Source organism: Alternaria alternata, assembly GCF_001642055.1.
Source record: "Alternaria alternata strain SRC1lrK2f unplaced genomic scaffold CC77scaffold_27, whole genome shotgun sequence".
Lineage (NCBI taxonomy): Eukaryota > Fungi > Ascomycota > Dothideomycetes > Pleosporales > Pleosporaceae > Alternaria > Alternaria alternata.
Genome location: NW_017306216.1, coordinates 84,066 through 110,475, shown reverse-complemented (window position 1 = coordinate 110,475; position 26,410 = coordinate 84,066). Strand labels below are relative to the sequence as shown.

The 26,410-nt window shown below is 52.3% G+C and overlaps 13 protein-coding genes across 13 annotated transcripts; 6 read left to right on the top strand and 7 right to left on the bottom strand.

Moving 5' to 3' along the window:
- The first annotated feature begins 240 nt into the window (after window positions 1–240).
- Window positions 241–2,756, top strand: CC77DRAFT_468751 (amidase signature enzyme). Its single transcript, XM_018531827.1, has one exon. The coding sequence runs from the start codon at window positions 413–415 to the stop codon at window positions 2,594–2,596; it is 2,184 nt and encodes a 727-aa protein (XP_018380527.1). The 5' UTR covers window positions 241–412; the 3' UTR covers window positions 2,597–2,756.
- Window positions 2,757–3,613: 857 nt separating this feature from the next.
- Window positions 3,614–5,252, bottom strand: CC77DRAFT_947280 (hypothetical protein; the record flags this gene model as incomplete). Its single annotated transcript, XM_018535131.1, has 2 exons — window positions 3,614–4,917; window positions 4,982–5,252. The coding sequence occupies 2 exons, from the start codon at window positions 5,250–5,252 to the stop codon at window positions 3,614–3,616; spliced, it is 1,575 nt and encodes a 524-aa protein (XP_018380526.1).
- Window positions 5,253–6,022: 770 nt separating this feature from the next.
- Window positions 6,023–6,586, bottom strand: CC77DRAFT_918175 (hypothetical protein; the record flags this gene model as incomplete). Its single annotated transcript, XM_018533689.1, has 1 exon — window positions 6,023–6,586. A coding segment is annotated over one exon (564 nt), but the record flags the coding sequence as incomplete, so codon positions are not given.
- Window positions 6,587–6,691: 105 nt separating this feature from the next.
- CC77DRAFT_468746 (hypothetical protein) lies at window positions 6,692–6,992 on the top strand. Its single transcript, XM_018531826.1, has one exon. It carries the CDS (start codon window positions 6,798–6,800, stop codon window positions 6,951–6,953), a length of 156 nt encoding a protein of 51 aa, XP_018380524.1. The 5' UTR covers window positions 6,692–6,797; the 3' UTR covers window positions 6,954–6,992.
- Window positions 6,993–7,832: 840 nt separating this feature from the next.
- On the bottom strand, window positions 7,833–8,171 carry CC77DRAFT_947155 (hypothetical protein; the record flags this gene model as incomplete). The annotated part of the gene is made up of 1 exon (XM_018535123.1): window positions 7,833–8,171. A coding segment is annotated over one exon (339 nt), but the record flags the coding sequence as incomplete, so codon positions are not given.
- Window positions 8,172–8,722: 551 nt separating this feature from the next.
- Window positions 8,723–10,300, bottom strand: CC77DRAFT_1025180 (arginase). Its single transcript, XM_018526018.1, has 4 exons — window positions 10,174–10,300; window positions 9,918–10,008; window positions 9,351–9,852; window positions 8,723–9,292 (listed from the first exon to the last, which is right to left on the bottom strand). Exons 2-4 carry the CDS (start codon window positions 10,002–10,004, stop codon window positions 8,907–8,909), a joined length of 975 nt encoding a protein of 324 aa, XP_018380522.1. The 5' UTR covers window positions 10,005–10,008; window positions 10,174–10,300; the 3' UTR covers window positions 8,723–8,906.
- A 451-nt stretch (window positions 10,301–10,751) lies between these two features.
- On the top strand, window positions 10,752–11,415 carry CC77DRAFT_468411 (YggU-like protein). The gene has a single exon (XM_018531825.1). It carries the CDS (start codon window positions 10,845–10,847, stop codon window positions 11,193–11,195), a length of 351 nt encoding a protein of 116 aa, XP_018380521.1. The 5' UTR covers window positions 10,752–10,844; the 3' UTR covers window positions 11,196–11,415.
- CC77DRAFT_947243 (hypothetical protein) lies at window positions 11,365–12,018 on the bottom strand (the record flags this gene model as incomplete). Its single annotated transcript, XM_018535129.1, has 1 exon — window positions 11,365–12,018. The coding sequence occupies one exon, from the start codon at window positions 12,016–12,018 to the stop codon at window positions 11,365–11,367; it is 654 nt and encodes a 217-aa protein (XP_018380520.1).
- A 2,145-nt stretch (window positions 12,019–14,163) lies between these two features.
- On the bottom strand, window positions 14,164–16,535 carry CC77DRAFT_1025176 (WD repeat-containing protein). Its single transcript, XM_018526017.1, has 2 exons — window positions 14,722–16,535; window positions 14,164–14,664 (listed from the first exon to the last, which is right to left on the bottom strand). Exons 1-2 carry the CDS (start codon window positions 16,068–16,070, stop codon window positions 14,445–14,447), a joined length of 1,569 nt encoding a protein of 522 aa, XP_018380519.1. The 5' UTR covers window positions 16,071–16,535; the 3' UTR covers window positions 14,164–14,444.
- CC77DRAFT_468323 (ubiquinone biosynthesis protein COQ9, mitochondrial precursor) lies at window positions 16,377–17,606 on the top strand. The gene is made up of 2 exons (XM_018531823.1): window positions 16,377–17,131; window positions 17,183–17,606. Exons 1-2 carry the CDS (start codon window positions 16,682–16,684, stop codon window positions 17,513–17,515), a joined length of 783 nt encoding a protein of 260 aa, XP_018380518.1. The 5' UTR covers window positions 16,377–16,681; the 3' UTR covers window positions 17,516–17,606.
- A 1,158-nt stretch (window positions 17,607–18,764) lies between these two features.
- Window positions 18,765–22,069, top strand: CC77DRAFT_468327 (hypothetical protein). Its single transcript, XM_018531824.1, has 2 exons — window positions 18,765–19,199; window positions 19,255–22,069. The coding sequence occupies exons 1-2, from the start codon at window positions 18,899–18,901 to the stop codon at window positions 21,963–21,965; spliced, it is 3,012 nt and encodes a 1,003-aa protein (XP_018380517.1). The 5' UTR covers window positions 18,765–18,898; the 3' UTR covers window positions 21,966–22,069.
- On the bottom strand, window positions 22,020–22,831 carry CC77DRAFT_468190 (hypothetical protein). Its single transcript, XM_018531822.1, has one exon. It carries the CDS (start codon window positions 22,693–22,695, stop codon window positions 22,174–22,176), a length of 522 nt encoding a protein of 173 aa, XP_018380516.1. The 5' UTR covers window positions 22,696–22,831; the 3' UTR covers window positions 22,020–22,173.
- A 182-nt stretch (window positions 22,832–23,013) lies between these two features.
- Window positions 23,014–26,353, top strand: CC77DRAFT_1054320 (hypothetical protein; the record flags this gene model as incomplete). The annotated part of the gene is made up of 5 exons (XM_018527786.1): window positions 23,014–23,019; window positions 23,164–23,254; window positions 23,424–23,661; window positions 23,727–25,805; window positions 25,846–26,353. 5 exons carry the CDS (start codon window positions 23,014–23,016, stop codon window positions 26,000–26,002), a joined length of 2,571 nt encoding a protein of 856 aa, XP_018380515.1. The 3' UTR covers window positions 26,003–26,353.
- Between the last annotated feature and the right edge of the window lie 57 nt (window positions 26,354–26,410).

The window sequence follows — 26,410 nt, the reverse complement described above, 5'->3', positions numbered from 1 at the left end:
TGCATGCGGAGACGGGAAAGGTTTGGCATAACTATCAAGGAGGGCAGTACTCCAATCTTGATATGTAGACAGGCATCAATAAGTGTCAGCCGCTGGGCAGAGCGGAGGCTTCTTATCGGTGAGGCACGCTAGGCTGTTTTTTGCTAGTGCCTTTTCGATAGCCGTCGCCCAAACTCGGGCCGTAGGCTCGTTGCATATTCCGTTATTCCGTTCGCGGCCAGTCTTGGACTCCCCACGTTCATCTGATGAGTTCGATATCGGACGCTGGTATGGAGTGCCGGCCTTCTCTCCTGGATTTTTGTATATCTTTCTTTCCTGTTTGATCTCGAAGAGATCAGGCAAGTTTAGCATACGCACAGCCCTTCAACCATCGCGTCTTTGTAGCCTTACGCTATTGCGAACGACGGCAAACATGCCTCTCAATACCACGATGCTCTCCTTTGACGCAAAGCCATACGCGTTTTCCTTCCCTTTGGAACATACTGCGTTGCTCATAATCGACATGCAGCGCGATTTCCTGCTCACCAAAGGTTTCGGCGAAATCCAAGGAGGAAACCTAGAGGCTGTTCAAGCTTCGATTGCTCCAACTAAGAAATTGTTGGAAGCGTGCCGGAGCGCCGGTCTGACTGTGTTGCACACTCGCGAGGGCCATAAACCAGACCTCTCCGACTGCCCATCATCAAAGTTGATCAGACAAGAAGCTGCACCAGGCAACACCCAACACAAACTAGTCATAGGTGACAAGGGAGAGCTTGGTCGCCTACTTACCCGTGGAGAATATGGACATGATATTATCGAAGAGCTGAAGCCGTTGCCTGGAGAGGTTATCATCGATAAACCAGGCAAAGGCTCGTTTTGGAATACAACCATTCTGCATCAACTCAAGGCGAGAGCCATCACACACCTCATCGTCTCTGGTGTCACTACGGAATGCTGCTTTGCTACTACCATCCGGGAAGCGAACGATCGGGGCTTCGAATGCTGTGGTATTGAAGAGGCCACCAGCGGATACAATGATGCTTGCTTCAAGAAGTCGACTTTGGATATGATACATTGGTCGCAAGGCCTGTTCGGATACATTGGTAGCCTGGATCCTTTACTAGACGCCCTCGCACCAGTATCAAGCAAGAGCGTCGAAGCCGATTCAACGCCTCCTCAAACACCGCCGATATTCGACGGCGATCTCACGATACCCGCTCTTCAGCGAGCGTATAAGAACGGTCTTTCGCCCCTAACAGTCGTTGACGCGGTCTACGACAAAATCGAAGCGTACAAGAAGATAGATCCGGCAGTATGGATACACCTGCCGCCACGCGTAGTGACTCTAGACGCCGCAAGACAGTTGATATCGACTTTTCCTGATCGAAACGCTCTTCCACCTCTATTTGGCGTTCCGTTCAGCGTCAAAGACAGTATCGATATCGCTGGTCTTCCTACCACAACTGCATGTCCGCCACTTGCTCATGTACCTTCCTCGTCTGCTCCTGTGTACGAGAAGGTCATCGCTGCAGGTGCTTTGTTTGTCGGAAAGGCCAACTTAGATCAACTCGCTACCGGACTTGTAGGCTGTCGCAGTCCATACGGTATCACTCATTCAGTATACCACGAAGACTATATCAGCGGCGGTTCGAGCAGCGGCAGCACAGTATCTGTAGGAGCTAACCTCGTCTCATTCTCCCTAGCAACGGATACAGCCGGTTCAGGCAGAGTACCTGCTGGTTTCAACGGCATCGTCGGATACAAGCCCACACGAGGAACAATCTCCTTCCGAGGCATTACACCGGCATGTCTGTCACTAGACTGCATCGCACTCTCCACCAAAACCATATCCGACGCGCGAACTCTCTGGCAAATCCTCGAAGGCCACGACCCACTCGACCCCTACGCGAAACCCGAGATAACATTCGAACGCCACGTAAACAGTATCGGACCCCAATCGCGCAAATTCAAATTCGGCATTCCACCACCCGAAGCACTCGCCATCTGCTCAACACCAGCTCGGCGCATGTTCAACGAGACGGTATCGAAACTACAAGCAATCGGCGGCGTTCTCACACCAATCGACTGGTCGCCCTTTCAAAAGGCGGGTCAACTCCTCTACGATGGCACTTTCGTTTCCGAACGCCTGGCCTCTCTTCCAGATGACTTCCTCAAGAAGAACCGCTCTGCACTACATCCTGTAACCGCCCAGCTCATGGACGCTGTTGTTGCGCGGAAGAGCTCGGCCGTAGATGTATACCGCGACCTACAAGCGCAAGCTCTCTATACCCGCCAAGCAGAGAAAGTTTTCGCATACTCCGCTTCTGGCGTTGACGTAGTGGTTGTACCAACGACGCCTACGCACTGGAAGATAGACGAGGTGCTGGCGGACCCAATCAAGAAGAATAGTATCTTGGGCGAGTTCACGCATTGTGGGAATGTGCTGGATTTGTGTGGTGTGGCTGTTCCGGCGGGGACATATCCTGTTAAGGAACTGAGTGGGAAGGAGGAAGATGGTGGTGTGTTGCCATTCAGCGTAACATTTTTGAGCGGCTCGAGACTTGATGCTGAGATGCTGGAGATTGCTAGAAGGTTTGAGGAGAGTATGAGCGTTTGAGATGGCTATCTGGTTGTTCATCCAGGACTTACGGTTGTGCGTATGAGATATCGATATCGTATCTGATGGGGTGTCTCAAGACATTCGAGGATGAACTCAAAACATCTTAAGACGTCTAGAGATATCCATTGCAATGTATCACCCATGGTCACCTGTTTGTCGACCCAGTGTCTTTAAACTTCGTTTGCTAGACCATACATACTTAGGCAGCTCTTACAGTCCTCCACTGGAAGAAGTAATTAAGCCCATCATCCAACGTTAGTGCCCAGCCTACCCAGGCATGTAATCACAGCTATAACTCCCACTTCCAAAATAGAAACATGGATCAGAATACTGACCGTCGCGACTCAGCTGTGGTGGACGACGATCCAAATCAGCACCTAGTTTTCCATCAGCGCAACTCTATATCTGAATCATACAGCTCAGATGATTCCGAAATCTCCCACTCTCCTTCACTCCCATCCCTAAAGCGCCCCTACTCTCCCTCTCAAAGCGCTGGCTTCCCAGACATCTTACGCGCCAATAAGTTCACACCAACTCAACATGCGTATAATAATAATAGAGACACCCGCAAATACAAACCAGTTGAACAGCCAGAGAAGGTGAAATGAACTAAGGCTGTCAACTCCAGGATGGGAGCCACTAAAGAAAACAAAGCGCCAAAGTGCAGGTATGGTCACCGGAAACTTGATCAGAAGGGAGATGATATAAAGAATAAAGTGTGCTGGTTTCACGGGGGTAAGCTAGGTGAGGATAAGAAGGATGCGCCGTGTCAAACGAAGTAGAGAACAATTTCAGTAGCACATGCCCATACATACACATAGAACGTAAAATTCAATCGTGACAATCTGATAATTGTACCCATGATAAAAATGACTATGAACAAGAAGACCCAAATCAAAAAGCAGATCATGCCGCTATGCCAAAACTCAATATTAATGAGGAAAAAAAAAGAGAGAAACAAGCAAACAACGTATCTCGTATACATTCATCTCAACCTAGCCATATCCGTCCCCTCTACAACGACAACGCAACAGCAGCGAAAAGCGCAACCACGAAGCCAATCGTAGCCCCACTGTTCAACTTGCCACCCGCACTATCGCCATGAATTCCCAAAATCTCCGCCTGCCTCGAGAAAGTAACATTTTGCTGAATCGTCTCATTCAAGCACTGTCCGTTAACGATATCCAGTCCAGCCAAATCATTTGGCTCACGGAAGAACATGTAGCTCCTGTTGTTCAGACCCTTGAAGCCCTCGGTGTTGTACGGGAACCACATGGTGTCGTCGGTGGCAGAGGTATTGCGGAGGAAGATACATTGGACTTGGTTCGGGAAGTCGTGAGCGAGCTGGGGGTAGTCCTTCATGACGTCGCTGTTTGAAGTGTCGGCCACGAGGACGAATTTGCGCTGAGGGAAGGTGGCAAAGACTTTCTGGAGGAGGAACATGCGGATGGAGAGGGTAGCGGATACGTCTGAGAAGTTGAGCGGGCGCGTGTCGAAAGAGCCACCGGGGTAGGTCTTGTAGATGAAGTCCATGTAGAGACGGGTGGCCTGCTCGGGGGTGGTGGTCAGGTAGTGGAAGTGCGTGTTGTTGGGGAGGGTCTGCGACCAGTTTGCGTAGATCTCGGGCATGTTCATCCAGGGGGTGAAGGGACGGGCAAAGGAGTTTAGAAGGCCTTCCTTGGGGTCGTAGATCTTGGTTACACGCAGGATGTCGTCAATGTCGGAGATGAAGGTGATACCCTCAGATGGCACGAGGAAGGCAGTGGCATTGCCGCTCATGGTGCCGTTGGTGTAGACGTTCAGGCGTTGGACGTTGTTGGTCTCGTTGCCGGGGAGGAGGCCGTTGGACTGGATCGGTACGAAGACGTCAAAGTCGCCCTCTACGGTCGTCTCGTAGGGGAGGGTGAGGTTCTGGACGCCGCCAGGTGCCTCGACAGAGTTGCCGCCTCCGGGCTCACCATCACCACCCTGCATGGGCGCGGGCTCGAGCGACATGGAGACATTCTCACCGCCTTGCTGGACGACGAAGATGGATCGCGTGAGGTTGCGTGCCTGAGCCTTCTGGTTGTCAGGCAGCTGGTCAACACTGGTGTCGATCAGGAAGACGTTGGCCAAGTCGTCGACCTTGCTCTGCGAGATGTCCGGGAACTTGTAGACATTGCCGTGGAAGCGAACGTTCCAGCCCTGGTCGGTCCAGTTGGCATAGGGAGGAATGTTGAGGACTTCGGTGGGCTTCGCAGCCAAATCGTCGTCGTTAATGCCGAGACTTGAGAGGACTTGGCTGCCGGTAGGCAGGTCCTCGAACCAGCCGGGGATGCCTAGTGACGAAGTGTCAGCACAAGCCTTACTAGCGCAAGGCTTGCCTTGGATGCATTTGCTTACCCTCTGTGAAGAAGCTGGGCAGGTCTGTTCCCAGAACGCTGCCTATCGAGTTTGCATAGTTCTCTACGCCACTCTTGATGTCGTCGATGATATCCCTCTTCTGCACATAGCTGTGTCGCCCATCGAACCGGATGGCCGCGGGAGTCACAACAGGCGCCCGAACTTCGACCTTGGCGGGAACAGCTGTCGGCTCTGGCACGGCGACTGCACCAGCGAGACCAAGTGTCGCGCTGAGTAGCAGAGCTCGCTGAGATGCGCGTTGATGCACCATCTTGTTGGTGTTGTTGTGATGACAAGGATTGAGGTCTAAAGGGGCCCTCGCGTGCAAGTCGCGTGTAGGGAAATTACAAGTCGAAGCGACAGACTGAAAGGGAAGAGTGGAAGGAAATGCACAAGGAAAAGAGGAGAAGGTGGCGGAGAAACCTTGGAAGATGGCGATGTGCAAACCGCGCTTGTCGTGTTTCGTCTCGGGCTAACAGCAGGTTTACAGCGAAATTGATGGTGTTGGTTGCTGCAGGTACAGCTAGCATGATGTCATTGTGGCTGTTGGTGCATGGGGCTGTGCTTAGGGGCTGCGCTAGCGCAGTTGATCGCCTCCCGGGATCGATCCACTGCGATTTCACTCCATAACTCAAACACTCCTTCGGAACTCGGCAGACGGATAAACGGAGAGACGTATTTGCAGGCATGAGAAGCTGATGATTGTTCCTTATGTCATTGGTAGGAGTATGTTGCCAGTGGAAGATACGGTACCTACGGACCTATTCGCAACCTACCAACGCCAACCCGAGGCTTCAACGGCGTCATCCTCTGTAGCGATTTTCCCATGTCCTGATATCCCCCCCTCAGCGGCCAACACATACCCGGAGGGCCTAAATCACTCAAGCCACAACGTCTCCGTGAATCGTCCCATGCTTCGCGTAGTATGCCGTGCACCTCGTCGTCAGGCGCCATAGAGTCGAAGAGATGGCAGAATGCCCTCATACTGTCTTCGAACGGCTCTTCGTTATTAGATGAATACCGGTACGGGGCTCTCTCCCAAAATCCGGGGATGGTAGATGCCCAGGATGTGCCAGACGGCGATCGCACTTCTTCGCCGTACCATCCTATCATGTCCAAAGAGTACCAAGGTATTGTGAAGTTGCCTGCTGGGTTGAGGCTATCCACAGGTTTGGTGATGGTTGCGAGGATTTTCTCTTCGTCCTTTCGATCTATCCTCGTCTTTTCATTGTCTAGGAAGCGCTTGTGGACCTTGCGGACGAGGCTGGACAGGGAGAGGAGATTTGCGCGCTCGTCGTCGCAAAGGATTGTGTTCGTGCCGGTTGGTATAGGAATGTCGTGGAGAGCTGCGTTCAGCTCGTCGAAGTTGGCGCCAAGAGTAATCGCAACAATCTCGATAAGGAACCGACGCAACTGCTCTATCTTGCATTCTGGTGGCTGGGCTTGCGATGGAGCGTGGAACTTGGTTTCATTCTCGGCGATTTTGGTGTACTCTGGTGGAGGACTGGAAGGTAAATCATGCTGCTTTATTGGCGACGAGGTGTTTGGAGGAGGAAGACGAGATATTTGGAAGCGACCTAGACGGCCTAGACTGAAGGTTGGCATGATGGCAATATTCCAGTACAGCTGAAGAGATTTGGAGAAACTGGGAGATACATGGAGATTGAGAGAACGTGAGGAAGATTTTATACATCTAATGAGAGCGTACTAGTAAAACCAGGGTTTACGATCGCTTGGGTCAGCAAAGAGGGGTTTTGTACCAAGGCAAAGGACATGCACGGTTTCAATCAAATAAAAGTAAGCGAGAAGTGACTGGATGAGAATCTTGTTGGTCTTTTTCGAATGGTACGAGCTACGTATACTATCTATACTATCTTTGCTATCTATACTATCTATGCTACCTATTCTATCTAGTGATTACATACATGATCCAGAGATGAGCACCGATCTCGTACTAGGGTTTTTGGAATGAAGTCTTGGTTTCTGATGCGTTGACCAGAGTAAGTGTGAAGGCTTTGCAACGACTATGTGCCAGACAGCAGCCAGCAGCGTCAACATCTGAAGTATTTGGATATCGAGGCGCGATACTGACTGTTGGTATAGATGGTGCGACTTGCATGCGAGCCAGTGAAACAGCTGGAGGTTGTTGTGGCTGTAGTACAAAGGCGCTGGGAGTGTTGGTTGTACGAACAGTTTGAGTTGCATGTAAGCCATTGGAAGAGCGCTGTGGCTGTGGTTGCGGTGGTCGCGGAAGTGAGGTAGTGAAGGCTTTGACCAAGTATGAAGCTGTGTTGCATTCTTCCACAGCTCATTTGATGTGCTTTCGCTGCTGGTACGGGTTTGGAAGTCTGCTATTTCGAGACGACATGGTCGCTGAGAAGCATTGAGTGTTCAAACACAGGCCATGGCTGGAGACGACAACGCCTGTGAGGAGGAGCTTTCCCGGAAGGTTTGTAGCCTCGGGAGTTGACATGGTGGATGGCGAAGGCTGAGAAAGGTGGTTCAGCTGCTGCTGAAGGGTACAACAGCTTCGCGGATAGGCCTGCTGATTGCGTATCCTGAATGTCTCCGCCAAACCGGAAGAAGTGAGGTACGAACTGAGACGAGCTGCGCTCTCGGATGTATGGTAGATGGTGAGTAAGAATAGCCCCCGTTTGCACCACTCCCTTTCATCCTTGGGAGTGGCCCCAGGCCTAACCGCGGGGAGGTGGGAGACAAGGCCCATAAGAATGACAATTGTAAGAGATGTAAGGGATACAGAAAGAAGATGTTACATGTTATAAAAGGGAAATGGTAAAAGATATAAGGGATACAAAAGATAGGTGATACATGCGATGAAGGGAAAATATACTCAGGACGGATTGCGCTTTCGGAGGGTCGATGGGCCAGCGGCCCCAAGCCCGGATGCCGAGACAAAGCCCATGGCTTTCGCCTCTTCCAACTCTTTTTGAAGATCAGAGATCTTCTTCTCCTCGGCCCGCAGCACCACCTCCTCCCCCAACCTCCTCTGCGCCACCCTCAACCTCCGCCCCTCCTCCGTCTTTGCCAACTTGGCATTGGCCGCCTCGAGGTCCTCTATCAAGGCCTTTTTCTCGGCCCTCTTCCACGGCCAGCTCCAGCCGAACCGCCAGACACACACTGTGACTAAAAGGCACAGGCAGAAGAAGATGCTATCACTAGCAAGGTTGACCCATATCCCGGACTATTGTGGCCCCGAACCACAATCGCGAGCACAATCGCAAACAGACATCTTTAATGGGAACTAGCTATAACAACCTTGTACAAATTAGCATTTTGAAGCAGCATCAACGTTTTGATGTAGTGTATCTTGCTTGATAGGGCATGGGTAGTGAAGGGAGAGAAACGTTGACATACCTTTGTTCCGTCGCCTTTAGCTGAAGAAAAGAAGAGAGAACACCACGGGCAGAAATCAATATATCACATCTCTAGAGTTGGCAGCCACTGCTGAGCAGCTGCTACGTTACTTACTTGCAATTGAGTGACTATGACAACAGGCAGTAAGGCCTTCTACTCGCATGTTCAACGTGGAAGTAGTTGCCCTGCATATCTATTATACCTTCGATTGTTCCTGTAGCTGTCCCGGTAGTTGCCTCACTATTGTTTATCACTGACACATGCACTCCCACACTGACAAGTACATTCCGCAAGCAAGCAGGACAGGCTGCGACAATAAGCCACAAAGAGAACTATCAACATCACCAATGTAGATGTAGTTACCCTGCACGTCTATCAGATCCACAAATGCTCTCGTGGATATCTTAGTAGTTGCCATGCCAGCGTCTACGTCTACCTACCGACGGCTAATGCGAATGCGATGTGAACTTGCGTAATTAATCATCTACGAGTACCATCTATGTCTATCCCCCAATCAAAGGCCTAAAGAACTCCACAAATCGAAACAAGCTTACAAAAGCGTATCACCAAGCGCGCAACGAACAATCGAAACACCCGCGCGGACCGTGTCTCCAGCACCCTCAGCGTCAAGACTGGGGTTGACCTCGACGAGATCCAACGCGATGAGCTGACCAGTCTCGGCAACACACTCGGCGATGAAGTCACCCTCGCGGAGAGTCAGACCGCCGCGGACAGGAGTACCGGTGCTAGGCGCCCACATGGGGTCGAGAGCGTCGACGTCAAACGAGAGATGAATGGGCGTGTCGCTACCAATCCAACCCAACGCCATATCCATGACTTTGCCGATACCGTGCCTATCGATGTCGTGCATGGAAAAGGCCTTGATGCCATGGTCCCTCAGAATCTTCTTCTCTCCCCGATCAATATCCCGAAGACCTGCAAGGTGTCAGTCTCCCATCTCACATGAACTCCATACCAGGGACGAGGAACTCACCAATGTAAACCAGTTTCTTCGTGCTCAGCCTGTGCTCCTCCTTAATCCAGCCAAACACATCTTCCCGCTCCTCCGTCGCCAGTCCCGTCAAGAACGACACGGGCATACCATGAATGTTGCCTGAATCGCTCGTCTCAGGCGTGTTAATATCGGCATGTGCGTCGACCCAAATAACCGCAATATCCTTGCCCAGTCTCTCCCTCACAGCCTTGGCGGTACCAGAAACGGTGCCAATGGCAATCGAGTGGTCACCACCGAGCGTCAGCACCAATTTTCCCGACGAGGCGTGAGCGTAGACTTGATCGCTGACTTGCTTTGTGACTGCCGAGGCGAACTTTGGTCGCTTCATACCGCGGTAGTCTGGGTCGTCTGAGGGTTGCAGCTCCGTGTAGTTGTGCACTTGGCCGTCGTAGGTGACTTTGAATTCCAGGTCTTCTTCCAGTTGCTTGATGAGGCCGTTTTCAATGAGGGCCATGGGGGCGGCGTCCACGCCGGCTTTGGGCTGGTGGAATGCATTGTTGGTTGTTTGGTCTAGGTAAGATGGGTGCGGTGGGAAGGCTGGCTTACCTGGCCGCCGCTGAAGCCGACTGCGACGATGCCTAGGTCATGCCTGTTTGGCAGGAACTTGGGCTGTATTGTGGGCGCGGAAGTCATTGTGCTGTAAATGGCGTTAGTATTATTATTCGCAAGCGGGTTTGTTGCATGAGGTGGTGCAGAGAAAGGGCTTTGTTTGTGCGTCGTTGGTCGCAGAAGTGCGACTTCCAGATAACCAACCACCAAATGGCGAACCACGTCATAAAAAGCAACTGCTGTCATCTCTTACCTTTTGTGATTAACCTCTATAGCGATTGTCAAAGTAACAGGCTTAGCTAGCAGTGCAGAAAAGGTGCTTATATCGCAATGCGTACAATATACACGCTCAACTCAATTCGGTCGGGTATCGAATCGAGGAAAAATTATGGAAATACAAAACTACAGAATGGGTGCAGGCGGTCTGGCTTTTATCTCTGGAGCGCGCAAGCTCTTAGGTAATTGTGTGTCGCTGAATTTTCGTTCCATCGTGTACACCTGTACTTAAGGGAAACATCGATGAGGCTCTCGTCAAATTTATCACTTAGGGGAAGTAGTCTTTATCTTAGGGGACTGGTACCGTAAGAAAGCCCCCACTACCGCAACTTGCCGCCATGTCGCTTTAGGTAGGTCGGACGGGGTCATCGGTAGCAACGTGGCATTTTCGGATTCCCTAGAACTGGAGAAATGCTTCCGTGTCTGGAGACTGTGAGTAGGTATGCAGTGTGTGTTCTGTTCTCGCAGGTGTTACAGTTGGCAGGTGTTTGGGCAAGCCACTCGGGGGCGCGATTGGTCGGCTGCAATCGGCTTTGGGCAGCACGTTCAGCCGCGTCACCTACCTAGACGCGAAGCCAGCTGACCATTCTTACACACCCGCCATCGCAGTCACATGCGCTCCATCTCGTCTTAATCCCGACGCCGTCCATGTCCGTTCCCGCGATCCGTTTCGCGGCTAAAAAGTCCGCGAGGGACTGCACAGGCACTGTCCAGTTGCTGTGTCATGTCAAGCCTGGGGTCAGTGCAGGGCGCGAGGGCATCGCAGCGGTATCAGATGAGCGCATCGACATATGCGTTGCGGCTCAACCAAAAGACGGCGAGGCAAACAAGGCAGTGAGGGAAGTTATTGCTGATGCGCTTCGAGTCCCAAAGTCCGACGTTGAAGTCGTAAAGGGGATGAAGAGCAGGGACAAGACCGTGGCTGTTCAGGTGAGCGTCAAAGGCACGACTGAGCAAGAAGTCAATCGCATCAGAGCGGTGTTGGAGAGCACGATATGAGCAAACGACGAGTTTACCAAAGCATTACTATTATATTAAAGTCATTAAGGAGCGTCGTATATACACCATAAACATATCCGTCCATCGCATGATTGTTCATTATCCCATCCCATTACATCAAATAGACATTACCAACTCGTCTTCACCATAACCAGTGTTGACGATGAGTCTAGTACTGCCACGCACCAGGCTGGTCAACCGCAACGGTAAGTGCGCTGAAGCCCAAGCAGTCGTCACCAAATGTGGCACCCGAGGCAACCTGGCCAAAGACCTGGTATCCGTCCGCTGTGACATTGGCAGCCGGGCAAGCAACAAAGCCAGTGTCAAAGTTGAGGTACCCGAACGCATTGCCGTTTGCGGGAGCAGTCCGGCTGAAGCCTGTTTGTTCGCTGCCCGCGGGGATGGCCGCGCTGTGTGCAGTGGTGTAGCTCAGCGCACCGTCAGGCGCAACATAGACCTGCTGGCCACCGGGGACCACGACACCGAGAGAGAGGGTCTGGTCGCCGCCAGCGAGGACAGTGGTGTTGCCCGGTGGGCAGTTGGCCGCGCCGACCGACTCGACCGGGCAGTAGGAGCTGGGTGGTCCGCCGCCGAGGTAGAACTTGTTGCCGCGTGCGGTGAGGGGGAGAAGGTGGATGGGCGAGGCAGAGCGTGACGAGATGACGCCAAAGTAGCCGTTGTCGTTGGCGGGTGGGGTGGGTGTCGCAGAGGGTTGGCCGACGGTGACGGTCGTCGTGTGCTCGGGCTTGGGGCAGGCAGAGGACTTGTGCTCCCATGCCATGGCGCTGGCAGCGAGGGCGGAGAGGGCGACTGTGTACTTCATCTTGGTGGTTGTTTGGGGGAGCAGAGTTGAGGAACCGAGTGTTTTGGTTGAAAAGGGAGGTTTTTTAGTAGTAGTAGTAGTAATTGCTTTTGGGAGTTTGCTGAGAGTGATGTCCCTTTGTGAGCGCCGTTCGCAGACTCCTTTATACAACACGGATGGTGAGGGGTTTGTTCTGCCCGTCTTCCAAATTCCTACTAATCTGCTAAGTAAAGTAACACGACTATTTTTCCCCACCGTCATTCCTCGTATGCAAGCTGCAGATGCAGCGCTGCACAGTCCCTGCAGTTCCGTTAACCATACCTTTCGCAGTAATGTCCCGCCCGTTTAAAGCCCGCCCTAAGCATGTTTCAGGCGATGATCAACCCAATCAATATCGCTGGAAACAGTGACGCGAGAGGGACCGGACTAGCCGGCAGCGTTGCATCAACACGCATTCGAGCGATTGAAAGCTTGTCCGACAAGGGAACGTCATATTCTGACCCTGACGTACCGTTACCGTATTCCGTAGCATATGCATCTTCTCGTTGTCGGTCGTGACCTCGTGTCTCAATGTCAGAGGATGCAAGGTTGGGGGAGTTATGGCTGGTTGTGTGACTGAATACGGTCGTTCCATGTCGGGTGCAGGCTTCCCCTCCATCAGCCACTTGCATCTTGCTTGCTTAAGCGATAACGGGCGGCGGTATGCACAAGTTGAGGCGGTGGCATTGGAATAACTCCGCACTCCGGTACCGATAGTCATAGCACTTGTTTGCTTGCGCGTTTGGTGAAGACGAACTGAATAGCTGCTTCTACCATCGTATTCGCACCACACACGTGATGCACGACGGAGCCTCTCCGCGTGGCGGTGGCTACAGTCTACCTAGGTATACGACACCGATGAACAAGTACCATGGTACCAACATCGTGGCGCAGTACCACGAAAGTACCTAGTTCACACGGCGAACGCTCATCACAGCAGGAGGACCTCCGCCAGCCTCGTTTTGCCGTAGGATTGCACGATCCCCGCTGTTGGTGCCACTCCCGCTACCTTAGTGCTCCTACACTACCGTCCCCATCGCCGCATCCGGAGATACGAGATCCACCAAATCTCGTATTGCCTCCAGCAGCTTCCTTTGGGGTAAACGTTAGTCGATACGACCGGTTATTTAGGAGTCGCATGAACAGAAGGCGCGAAAAGGGAAAGCGGTAGGTAGGGTTACGTTCCAGTAGCAGCTTGATGATGGCTTTGTGTTACAATGACGGAGCGTTATTAAGCTTATAGCTTCTCCGGAGAATTTAGGTCGAGTCGCAGTACCTGACATATGGAGATGGTACCTGACATTTCTCACAGCAGCGAACAGAAGACTGCTCATGGCAGGCACGCGGCTACCGTACTTTGAGTTTTGCATGGGCCGATCCTCCGCCCCCGGTCGATACTATGGAGATACTGCTCAATTCGGCCGAAAAAAATAGCACCGCAGTACAAATACCACGGTATTCCAAAAACAATAGATCGAATACATGCATGTATCGCACAAAATCGATATTCCGATGATGCAATAATTCACTAAGCTATTACGACTCACGCATGAGAGGCATTTACTCGGAGTACGTTCGCAGACCGTAGCGTCGGACGAGAACAGAGAGTGGAGTAACACAACTAATGTGGAGACGACCCAAGAAAATAGGCAGCGTGTAACTAGGAAAGATCTTGTGGACGTCAAGTAATGGAATGGGCACATCCGGACGTTCCAGCAAAAGACGCCAAAGCCGTCACAACCATTCCGCAGATCAAAGTACGACTCTAATGATCAGAGAACAGAAGCACCTAGGCAGTCTGAGCTAAGGGTCTTTACTTTTCTTCGCAACGAAACACAGCTTACATGGACATTTCCAAGCATCGAAGAATTCTAGTAAGCACGCAATAGGAAACACTGCGGGAGACTTGTAAGCTCACTGCGACGAGGAAGATCAAGCAACGAAGAAGAACACGATCATGAGCCATTGCACGACTTATCACCACGAACCTGAAGTTAACATACTCTCTTATCTGTATGGAGGGGTTTGGTAAAACGTGGTGACGATAGTGGAGCTGCAGGTGCATTATTTGCATTCACCATTCCTAAGGCAATCAAGTATGAAGATGACTACTTGAGACAACGATCCTAGACGCGCGGCCTGGCAAGTTACCTTTAACCCAACATTCAGAAGAGCAGCCCAAGTACCCCAGCCGAAACTACCGTGATAGAACTATCATGGCTCAAGCGTAAAGAATAAAAGGAGATGCAACGAGACGAGCAAGTGCAACTACAAAGACCTCTAGGGTATCAAAAACGACGAAACATGAACCCAAAAATAACCAGCATTCACTCTTGTAAATCAAAATGCAAGTCTCGTCTTCCCCTTCTGTTCCCTTTTTTCGCATTTCTACTCCTCTCCGTCTTCCTTCACATCCACAGACACAGCTTTCCGCTCGCAGTACCAGCAGCCACCCAATCAACAGTAGGGTGAAACTTTGCAACAGCCGGCACCGCTGTGATACCCTCGCCCCCCAGCTGAGCCAACTGCTGTCCTTTCGCCGTGTAAATATCAACGAAACGGTTCATATTGCCAATGCAGAAGCGCTGGACGTTGTCTTGAGGCGACTGCTGCCACTGGGCTCGTAATCTAACAGTTCTTGTTAGCAAAAAAAAGTACTTTTCAAAGGGTAGCCGGGCAACTTACATGGTAACCCATCGTCCAGTCTGGTTATTATGCGGTACAACAACACTCGGTTCCATCTCCTCCTCCCCCATCTCCACCCCGACCTTCCAGTCTGCACAGTTACCAAAATCATGGATCTTAATCGTATCGTCATAAGAAGCGGTAGCTACCTGCCCCGCAGAATTCCACGCAGCATGCGACACGGACAACTTGCTCGTATGCTCTCCGACGAGTGCGGGCGACCGATTCTCCCCTTTACCACTAATCTTCCTCAGGTCCCAGATCTTGAGCGTGCGGTCTAGAGACGCCGTGGCAACGAGGTGAGGGTGCAGGGGGTGCAGCGTGAACCCTCCAATCTTCTTGTCGCTCAATTGGAAGATTTGCAAGCCCGCTGCCTTTTCCTTGGGCGTGCGCATATCGTATATGCCAAATTGGCCGTCTAGTGTGGAAAAGTAGAGCGTGTTTGCATCGTCTTTTGATATTTCGAGTCCAGACAAGGGCGCCTCTTCGTCCTTGTCAGACGGCGCGTATACTTCCACCGCCACACCCTTGGCAAGGTCTAGTTTCCGCACACTGGAATCGTACGAGGCCGTGTAAAGCGCATTCGCATCGTGGGGACTGAATTGGAAGGTGTGAATGGTTCTTGTGTGTGGTTTCAACGTGGTGATGGTGGGACCCTCCCTCTCCGCATCTTCGTCATCTTCCACTTTGACTTCTGCCACCTTCTGGCTCGCATCACAGATACCTAGGTTGCCTAGCTTGTCGCCAGCAAAGACTAGGGGCTTGTCTGTTGTAGGGTGGAGACCCATGGAGTATATACGCTCCGGTGTAATCTTTATCTCATTCGGCTCAAAGTCTTCCCATAGTGTCAGACCACTCATGCGTTCTCTGAGGGCACGCAGTTCCTTATCCGTAGTCTCCTTCACGTCATTGTAGTCGAATGTCCGCGCATATGGATCCGCAGGGCCGACTGAAAGGAAGTTTCCACTCTTATCCCAGTCCTTGCCTGCGACGACTATGTCGCTGAAATTGAACGCATCACTAACGCGTTGTCGCTTTGCACGATCCGCGGCTTGCAATGCGACATATTCATCCTCTGCTTTCCGCTTTGCGACCTCACTGTCTGCCACTATGCCTTTTAATCGGGAAGATGTTCTACGGGGCGCAACTTCTTCTTGCTTGATCTTCTTCGGCGCGGGTTTCTTCACTTTTGGTCTTGAAGGTACAGAGGTTTTGGCTTTGCCGGTAGGACCTAGGCCTGCTTCCGCTGCCTCCATCTCTAGGTTGCGCAGCAGCGCCTGCGTCTTTGCGATATTCTCCTGCCGTTTCCGCTCATACTCGCTGATCTCGACATTCTTTCCACGCACCATTGTAAATCGTATACAATTCTTGTTTGGACAAAGGCAAGGGGTTGCTTTCCAACCTGTGGCGAAACGATCGACCGAGAGGTGCGGTAGAACGCGTGAGGCGCGATGCGCGTGCGATTCGTGGGGTCGCGAGAATCGCGTTTTCGGTCGTTGGATGTCGCCTCCAAGATTTGCGGGGTAACCGATGGGTTCCTGAAGATCGGATGGCGAAGGCTGTACGCAATGTCAGGGGATTTGTGGACTGTCAGGCAGATGCTAGATGGGATTTCTAGGTGTTGCCACTAGCGTACGCGGGCAGACGCGCTCGACGCGTGTGTCACGTGTTGACGTGTAAATCGAGAACTTGCCCTGTAAGAAGCCACACAGCTCGCTAATCTCCTAGGTCCAGGAACAGTAACTAATTTCCACGTGGAGCAATATCTTTGCCGTCGAGGTCTATCCCTACACACGTCCCGATGCAGATCGATGTTGAAACTCGACGTTGTAATTGATCGACTACCGACGTCAGAGAGGTTAGCGTGGAGATCTGATCGATTTCAGTCTTGGCAGATTTGCGGAGAAGAGAGCACTCGTTCGCATCGGATGATCCGAACAACTTCAATTGCACCTCAAACATGCCACCCGCACGACTAGCCAACGGGCTGCTCGGGACTTTCCGAACAGCCTCACTTCGAACAACATGTGTTCGTCCAGCAGCCACCTCAACACAGCAGTGCCTATACCATTCGTATGACTACGCTCAACCGCCGCCGTTTCCTCCCGCCGAATCTGCGATACTTTCTTCCGCATACGCGCACGTACCAAATCATGGGTTTACTATAGATGCGCTCAAGCTCGGTGCAAGAGATGCGGGATATCTCGATGTTTCTACCAATTTGCTCCCCAGAGGTGTTTTTGATTTGATCAATTACCATCTCGTCACTCAGCGGCTGGCTCTACAAAACAATGTTCAGTTCCCAGAACAAGGAGAGCAAGGAAAGAAAATGGGCGTCGGCGCCAAAGTCAGGACCTTGACGTTGGCGCGACTGCGAGCAAATGAACCCGTCATACATCGATGGCAGGAGGTAGGAGGATGGGTAGAAGAGAATCAAGGTCAGCCAGCTGATACTTGATAGGCACTTGCAATTATGGCCCAACCTACATACGTCCCGGCATCCTTGGCCGAACTTGCAAGACTCGCGGACGAGGTCTGGTTCCTGTCTGGCGACCAGAGCGTGGATAGCAGCTGGTACACCAAGCGCGCGACCCTCTCTGCCATCTACTCTTCGACTGAGATGTACATGACGCAGGACAAGTCGGCCAACTTTGTCGAGACGGAACAGTTTCTAGACAATAGACTACAAGATCTCACCAAGGTTGGTGGGTTCATGGGTGGACTGGGCGAATGGCTCAATTACACGGGTCACTCTGCCGTCAACGTACTAAGGAGTAAGGGTGCGCGCATCTGATTTTGTAAATGCAATCGACGGGTGTTTGACCCGTGTGCTCGGCGCGCTTCACCGAGCCTACTTTTTATATCATATATTTCGGTGCGCTTCACCGAGCCTCCTTTCTATGTTATATGTTTCTACTTTTTTTTTTTCCCTCGCTACACTAGCGACGACGTCATTGCACAATCGATCTCGATGAGATGTCAGATGTTGCAATTACTGTACGAACATGTCCTCCAACTTTCCCATATCTTCCAAAACCGTCGAACTATGGGGACACTAAGTCTGTAACTAGTGTCGGTGATGCTGTGGTGCACCTGATAGACTTACGAAACGATATTTGGGTTTCAAAATGGTGATTTGACCGGACGGTGTTTCCGGAGCGGCCCTGCCTTGGGGTTACTGTAACAAGTAATCTGCGATCCGAGCTCAATCGGTGATCTTAGATAGAAAGTGGCATCACCCCACCCGTGAGAGCAGAAAAATATTCGCGGCGCACTCTGGGATACGGGCAGCAGTCATGGTCAGTAGCTCGGTCAAGACGGCAAACGGCTGGGGATCCAGACGTATCCAGGCAGGACGAGACCCGTTTGCAACGTATGCGTGAGAGGGAAGGATTGGCGCAGCGGTGCAGCTGGACCCTTGATTTGTGACCAGCCGCTCGATGGGCGATGCCGACAGCGATTGAGCAGGCGCATTCGATTGAAGTGCAGTAGCAGAGACGCCAATCAAACACGCGAGGCTCAGGAAGCCGAACAACCAAGGTCAGATCAGGGTCCAGGGAATCGATGTGCGCGTCCCAGCCGTTGCAAAAGTGACCTCATTTTTGGAGGGGATAGGCGGAGCTAGTTGTGTGCAATCTCGATGGAGGCAGGGCATTTTGTGCTGTTGTGTTCAGAGTGCCAGATGCGGGTCTAGTACCCGTCGCATGGACGCGCAGTGCAGTTGCTTGACGGGGCAATGTATACAGGTGTCAGCATCAAGCCACGGCCATCAGCGATTGGGAGATGAATCAGCGATGTCGAGGGGCATCGAGGCATCGAGAGCTGGCAAAGGGTCTCAGTTGGCAGTTTCTGGGTTAGGAGAGTCGATGCAATCGGCGATTGCGCGGGCGGTAGTCGCTTGCTTCTAGCCCCGGGAGCGCCACATGCTGCCTCTCTCCCAGGTACACTCGATCCCCATGCAGTTTCTTGGCATCGTGGAAATCGAGAGCATCGAAACGGGCGTCCACATGAAGATGTATGCCCATCATGGCCTCGAACTCACTAACCTACAATCTCCCCAGCCAACTTTGCTATTCGACAGCCCCGCCCAGCACTCGAGCAGCATTCACACTCACCACCTAGCGCACATGGAGAACATCCTCCCCGAGTAGACCCGCCCAACCTTTGCACCGCAGCCATGATGAACGAGCGTCCAGGAACCATTCCTGCCGCTGCGCGATCCCATCCACGCCGCCCACCAGCCCACCAGTCCGTCTCCCTCCGCCACAGCCCGCCCGCCTCGTCCAAGCGGAAAGCCAAAGCCTCGACCACAACACAGAGCTCGCCAAACCTCGCCAGCGACAAGGCCAATCCGCCGTCAAGCGTCTCGCCACAACTGCTCTCCAACAAGACCAGTTCCGGTGAGAGCAGCGACGCCGGCCAGTGGTTCGAGAAGACCAACAACACAGCCAGCCACGGCAAGTCGTCGTTTGTCGACAGTGAGTCTTGAGCCACCCACCTCGCTGCCGAGCGATGCCTAACTGTGAGGTCTAGATGAACCGCCTTTCTTCCTCCAGAACTCGTCCTCGTCAGAGACACCGCCCGAAAACTCGCAGTATGCCCACGCACACCCCGCCATCCCATACCGCCCCGGCCTTGGCCAGATGGGCACCGACGGCAGCAGCACCGAGGACTTCCGAAGCGTCATCGACGACTTGACCGTTGCCAACAAGAAGCTCAAGCAGAAACTGCGCAAGTACGAGAAGCTCTACGATGCCCACCTGCAAGAAGAGAAGCTGTTCGAGGTGAGGTTCCACGGTCTGCCAGACCACAAGAAGAAGGAACTCGAGGAGACTCTACGCAAGTTCGCTTCCGAGCTCGACGAAGGCACCGCCAACGAGTACGCCGACATCTCTGCCTACACCCCGGCCCTCCAAACACACAACACGGCTTCTTCGACTTCCCGCTTCGCCGAGTCGGGCTATGCCTCCCTCTCCGCCTCTGGCCACAACTCGTCCGCAACCAACCAAGACTCCGACCGCCGCAAGATGACCAAGTCCGCATACAGCCGCCAACAGCAAACCATCCAGTCGTACCTTCACGACATCCCCATGGGCTTGCTACCAAACACCAAGAGCGTTCCAATGACAGACAAGTCCAAGAAGAAGATGGTCGTACGTCGTTTGGAGCAAATCTTCGCTGGCAAGCGATCCGCAGCCGGCTCTCACCCCCAGCAGATGCAGCAGCAGGAGGTAGCTCAGTCGGCAGCTACCGCGGACCGTGAGCAGCGCGAAGCAACTGGACAAAACTTCAAGCCCGAGGGCCAGCGCGAAGCACGTATCAGGAACGACAAAAGTGCCGATGCTGCTGCCGAGGACAACGATACGCCCCAGGACGAGGTTATCCACGGATTCCGCCCCAGTCTACATATCGAGGAACACGACTTTGCCGGCTCCGGTTCATCTCCCGATCAACGACCCACGCGACCACTCGACTTGGATCCTTACCGTGCTCAGGTGCCTGCCGAGAACATGAACTACATCCGCCATCTTGGATTCTCCCCACCAGACATGAATTCCGGAGATGCACCTCTCGGCCACGGGTGGATATACCTCAACCTGCTTATCAACATGGCGCAACTGCACACGCTCAACGTCACCCCCGAGTTTGTCAAGGATGCCTTGCACGAGTACAGCAGCCATCTCGAAATGTCTCGCGATGGACGCAAGATTCGATGGAAGGGCGGTCTCGACGTCACCAAGCACAGCAGTGGCAGCTCGTCCGAGCATTGGAGCGGTGCCTCACCAAACGACACAGGCTCCCTTTCGCCGTTCAAGCGAATGAAGACGGGCACCAGCGGCACCAGCAGCGACATGCTCGACGAATCCGAAAAAGCAAAAAGACAGGCTCGGGTGCAGCGCGAGAAGGAGCAGAACAAGTTCGCCTACAAGCCTCTCTTCTTCCACAAGGACGAATCGGAGAACGAGGACGACTATTACGCTTTCGATGCGGAATCTTCAGCCAATTATTCTTATCAGCCACATCCTGCTGGAAACTCTTCTGGCTTTAGTAGTTCGATTATGCAGAGCTCGAGTCCAAAGCCGAGGAGACGCGACGACGGACCTATGATCTTTTACACCAAGGCCAAGTTTTGCACGGATCTGAGTGGAGACCGTAACGGTGCTTTCCTCACTATGCCTGGTAATTACCAACCCATCACAACCCAGCCTCTTGGCGCCAAACAGACCACGTCCCCACAGACCAAGACATCCATGGATCTATCTGAGCCCCGAGGCCCTCTGGACGCTACGCCCATGGACGTTGATTCCGTGGCTGGTTCACGCACCGTTTCAAGTGGCGACGACCTAGGCTTTTCGCCTGAGGCTTTGAGGGACGACAGCGGGAACACTTCCCCTGAACTCATGGATTTCGAAGCCTCTGGTCTGGGCGGCGTACAACCAGAAGATAATTTTTCTATCCATGTGAGAAGATCACAAGTTCCTACCGCGCCATCGCATGGCGCTGCAAGGAGGATGTCACACTTGTACCCCAAGGCCATCCAAGATGCACTCAACTCCCGCCTACAATCTGAATCCCCCGAAGTCGAATCCCCGCGATCGAGCCCGCACAGGGTAATTGAAGAAAAGATTCTTTCGGCATCTCGCAAAAACCTGCCTTCGTCCACACTCCCACCTGCATCGTTCCTGCCCCTCGATTCCTGCTCCTCTGGCGACGTAGACAGCGATTTTGCATCCGATGCGTCTTCGGAGCCCGACAGCGACAGCGATTCTGGGGGGCCCGCGACGGCTATGCAGATTTTGAACATTGCGCCCATTGCTTCTGATGTATCAGAGGGCAGCGAATCAGACTACGAAGACAGTGATGACGGGTCCGTTGACTTGTTGGCGACGGCGAGAAAGCAGGATCCTACGGCCGTCAGGGCGAGCGAGCGAGAGTACGACGCTGCACTTGCGGATCGCCTTGCTGAGGAGATTCAGGCGGGCAGTAGCGCGGCGACGGCGGGTGGTGGAAGTGGATTCAACTCTCCTGTGACGGGCGTCCGCGAGGCGGCCAGACTTGCAAAGAAGGCGAGTATGGCGGGTAGTAGCGCGGCGAGCCAAAGCAGCATGGGTGCTACTGGAACGGGAGGACAAGGACAACATCATAATCCTCAGGGCAATTTGAAGAGGGCGAGGACGAGCGATGGGTTTAATAATCAGCAGCCGCCCAAGAAGAGTCCCAAGACGAGGAGAATGGGGGAGTGAAGAAGAGAAGGAAAGAAACAGGGAAATAAAGATTTTGAGCGTTCACGTTTGGGAGAGAAAAAAATCCCACATATGAGATGAAAAGGAGTTTGGATTGGGCGGTCACACAAGGGTCGCTTTTTTCACATCTGGGTCTTTATTCTCCATAGTTGTGGATGATTTCGCCATTTTGATACCCCCTTTTCGTTTTGGTTTTTTTCAAAGTAGGTTATAGCTTTTCTTTACGACATATTTTTGTTTGACTATATATATGTATATATTTACAGAACAGAGTATTAATAGTACTTATCAATGACAAGTGTCTACACAATATGAGGTTTAGTTCGACAACACCCGACATCTCCACGAGCGTGCAATCATCTCGAATGCAAGCGTGCGCTTTACAAAAGCTCACATCGGCGACGGTATCCCGGAGACAATGCTGCTGAGAGCATGCGTGCACAGAGCAGTATTTCGCTGGCGTAGACTTGGTTGGTGTCACAATGTTTGAACAGAGTCGGGTGCGGCAAGTATCTGAGTAGGTACATGTTAGATGATGCAGCTTCAGAGGTAGTGCAAGTGACCTACGGAAAGCACACGTTCGAATGCCCTCGACTCGAAGCTTAACGCGGTTGCGGATCAGGCAAACGTGATCGCAGCAGAATCTGGACCTCGGTTCCGCCCACTTGTCGCATGGGTTGTTGTTGTGAGTATTGCCTTTGCACCTCTTGAAGTACCCACGAAAATGCATCTTTGTGGTTGCGTGACCGTGAGATTGAATTTGGAACGGTGTTGGTTTGATGTTGTTTGAAAGGTAGCAACGTCAAGGTATTATACCTTGACACTGCAGTCCATACATAAGTCATAGCATAGTTACCATGTACCATCGTCCTGTTCTTTACTACCAGGCACAAGCTGGAGCCGTCTTTCAAAACCATTCTACTGGTTGATCTGATCAACGGGTAGTTGTAACAACGCAGTATGTACCATGACACGTCCTGAGCGCTGCGTTAACAAGGGATTTAGCCCCCCGGCCCACCTTCAAAAACGTCTAATTGGAGCTTGAGATATGGAAGTACGTCCACACCCTGGCCACCGCCAAGATATGACAGAAATGGCCAAGTCATGGCACCCGTATGGATGAGTCTGCACCTGCGGCGTTTCAAAAAGCCTGTCATTGGAGCATGGAACACTGACCTAGCCTTCTCTCCAATTTTAGGTAGATCGGACCCCCGCATCGGAAGGTCCAATGGCGAGGCGAGTAGCGAGCTTTGAAAACGTTACGATTGGCTCGCATCCCGCATTCTCTGGTAAGCAGCATCGATGCTAAGCTCCTTTAGTACTGATCTCAGCAAATCACACAGTCAACTATCTGGTTGGCGCAGAGCCAAGTCCCAAACGAGCTTAGCGTTGATGTTGTTTAGCAGATGCGGTATTGCATGTCGACATGTAGCAATCTCAGTACCTACCCTCACGCAGGATACGACATTTACGCACCATCCTGCTTGGACATTCCCCTCTCGACATTGTACTCACCCCAGCAAGTTCTTACTCGCCTCATGCCGCCTCCCATTACTTTCGATTCGTCTGAGAAAGTTCGAATACTTCTTCGTTATGCATTATGCTGGGGTCTGCATATCGACCACCCAGACTTTGCAAAGAAGCTTGCCGAGCACGGAATCAAGACTGCTAGGAAAGGTGGAGATGGCCACGTTGCGTATGTATCATGAGACTAGCTCAAGACAATAGTCAATCATGAGCACGTGCTAACCTAATCCTTAGGTATGGAACTATCAGATCTGCCTTGACATGGTATCTTGGGAAGGACTACTCAAAGCTTCTACCCGCATACACCATCGGAAAGGGCGAAAGCACCCTTTTCGAGGTTCGCATGAGAGTCCTCAAACACGACTCGAGGGACTTGGAAGCTGCACTCATGAACATGAACATTAGCGATCCGGCACGAGTCGATATTTTTAAGCCTGACAGTTGCTTGAACATGTCAGCCGTTCATCCGTTGGACGGAGATGCGCGCATTGAGGATGACCTACTGACCCACATGAACGGGACTTTAGAGCAGATTCGACAGGATCACCAACGGGAACAGGAACAGGCAAGAATCGTAGAGTCTCAACAAGAGGAGGCGAAGATCAAATCAACGTGGACAAAGAGGACTAGGCGGGAGTACGCGAGCGAAGGCTCGGAGCGTGCAAAGCCAAGACAACATTATCGGCAGAATCAAGAAAAGATCGAGGCCAGCTTGCAAGAGGCGTTAAACAAACGGAATACTTTGTTAGAGGGCTATAGGATGAGGCGTAATATGAACCCAATCAGCTCTCACGAACCGCGATTGAACGGAACGCCGCCCAAGGCCTCACCTTTGACGGTCAAAGTCGAAGAAAAGAACCCTGGAATACAGAAACAGCGTCATAGCAGCAGGGAAAGTGTAAGGCGGAGGGAGCAAAGCATCAAGGCTCTCAGTGTATGTGTGTACGACAATGCGGCCCTTGGTGATCGACTCCCAACAATAACAGATGCATCCTCTTTGATGCTCAGTAAACTACTCCGACAACGGAATCCCATTCCTTCGGGCGACCTGCGTCAAACGATTTTGTTGCCAGACAAGGTACGAGGTAGTCTGTCAGGAGACAAGTTAGGAAACACGCCTCTCCATTACTATGCCGGTCATTGGCTTTTCTTTGCTATGCTTGAAATCTACACCGGGATCAGCCCTTGGAAGGAAGAACGCGGAGACATCCCAAAGCTGAACAATGCGAATCAGTCCTGGCTCTTCACTATGAACCCGGAACACCTGGAACATTCCACTTTGGAGTTACGTCGACTAATTGATATTTGTGGAAGTGGAACACCGTGGTTCTTTCACAGTAAGCTCGATGCATGTTCTGCCTGTGTATCCTTACACTGCGTGAAAAACGCACCTCCACTCGCACTTCAGGATTGTCACGGCCAAACTTGGCTGCACCAGTATCTGTATCATAACGAGTGGAAGCCAGAGCAGTTGAACGCCAGAACGGAGACAGGGAAGTGTCGAGCCGTCGAACTGCTGACGCTATGCAAGCACTACGGCATGGATCCCGGCGTAAAGGATAACATGGGCCGTAGCGTCCTTGACTACCTAAAGCCACACGCCCAGAGCGAGGAGAGCGAGGATGCGGAATTGGAGACAGAAGGCACGATATTCGCGATTCGAGACCTGGACACCGGTCTTGCGGAACACACCTTGGCTTCTTGGGGTATTCGCACGACTTCCCGTGTCCAGTCCTGGGCAACGTGGCTTGCTGAAGCAGATTCGACATCCGACAAGCCTTTGCGCGGCATAGAAATCGCCCTAGAGCGCGCGGAAGCTGGTGCTGGGCTGCACGATCGCGACTATTACGACACCCTTGGGGACACACTCCTGCTAGCATTCATTAACTTCGTGGATCCGCAGACCATGCCGGCACAGCATGTACAAAAGACACTACGCTGGATTCTTGTCAGAATCCCGCGGGTCGACTTGCGCAATAGAGAAGGTTTGACACCGCTGCAGCTCGCCATCCATCTTGCGCTTCCGCATGTCGTCGCCACGCTTCTACACCACATCAGCACGCACCACGGCTCTGCGGGCTCCACCAGTGCCTCTGAAGACGTGGCACTCCAAAATTCCATTCAAGTGGAAAGCTACCAGGGTGTCACTCTTCTACAATGCTTGCGAGCGACTTATTGGAATGCACGGCATTCAGTGTTTGAGGGCGCCATTTTCGTCGAGGCAGACGCCATCATATGTGCATGTCTGATCACAAATGCGCTAGCTGGGAAGATGTTCGATGAGTCTCACGAGTTTCGGCCGCTGCGGGAACGGTACGTCTTTGAAAGTAAAAAGCGGACTTGCGACGCGCAGTCATATTGAGAGGGATATATACCTACCCATCACACCGCTGGTTGGACAGTATCTTCCTTTCGGACACTGTGCATCATGCCCTTCCGCTACCGCTTCCCTGGGCAGCGCGATGCAAGAGTCTTGCATGTGTGCTGCTGCATGGAAGGGCGGCACATGAGCAAGAGATATTGCATCGGCCGTGAGTGCTGTTACCACGATATGGCATATACTCCGGTTTCGACACTGTGTGAAGTACGCCTTGCTGCGATACTGCAGAGTAGACCCGGGTCAAAAAGTCGCAATGTCTCAATTACATTCAGCCAAACAAAAGAGGTATAGCGTCCAACACCTGTAAGATATCTTTGTCGTTTTGTGAATTGCGGTGGTTACTGTAAGAGACTGCATTGCGGCCGTATGAAGGGAACGCATGGGCCTCGGTACGGGAATGTTCCAGTAAGCTTACTTGTTGTTACCTTGTTCGAGTAGACTACCAAGTCATGAATGAGGCGCTAGTCTGCCTCCGCCTGCGCCTATTGGCCAACATCTTGCCAGCGCAACTTTATACCTGTACAACGTACAATTTGTG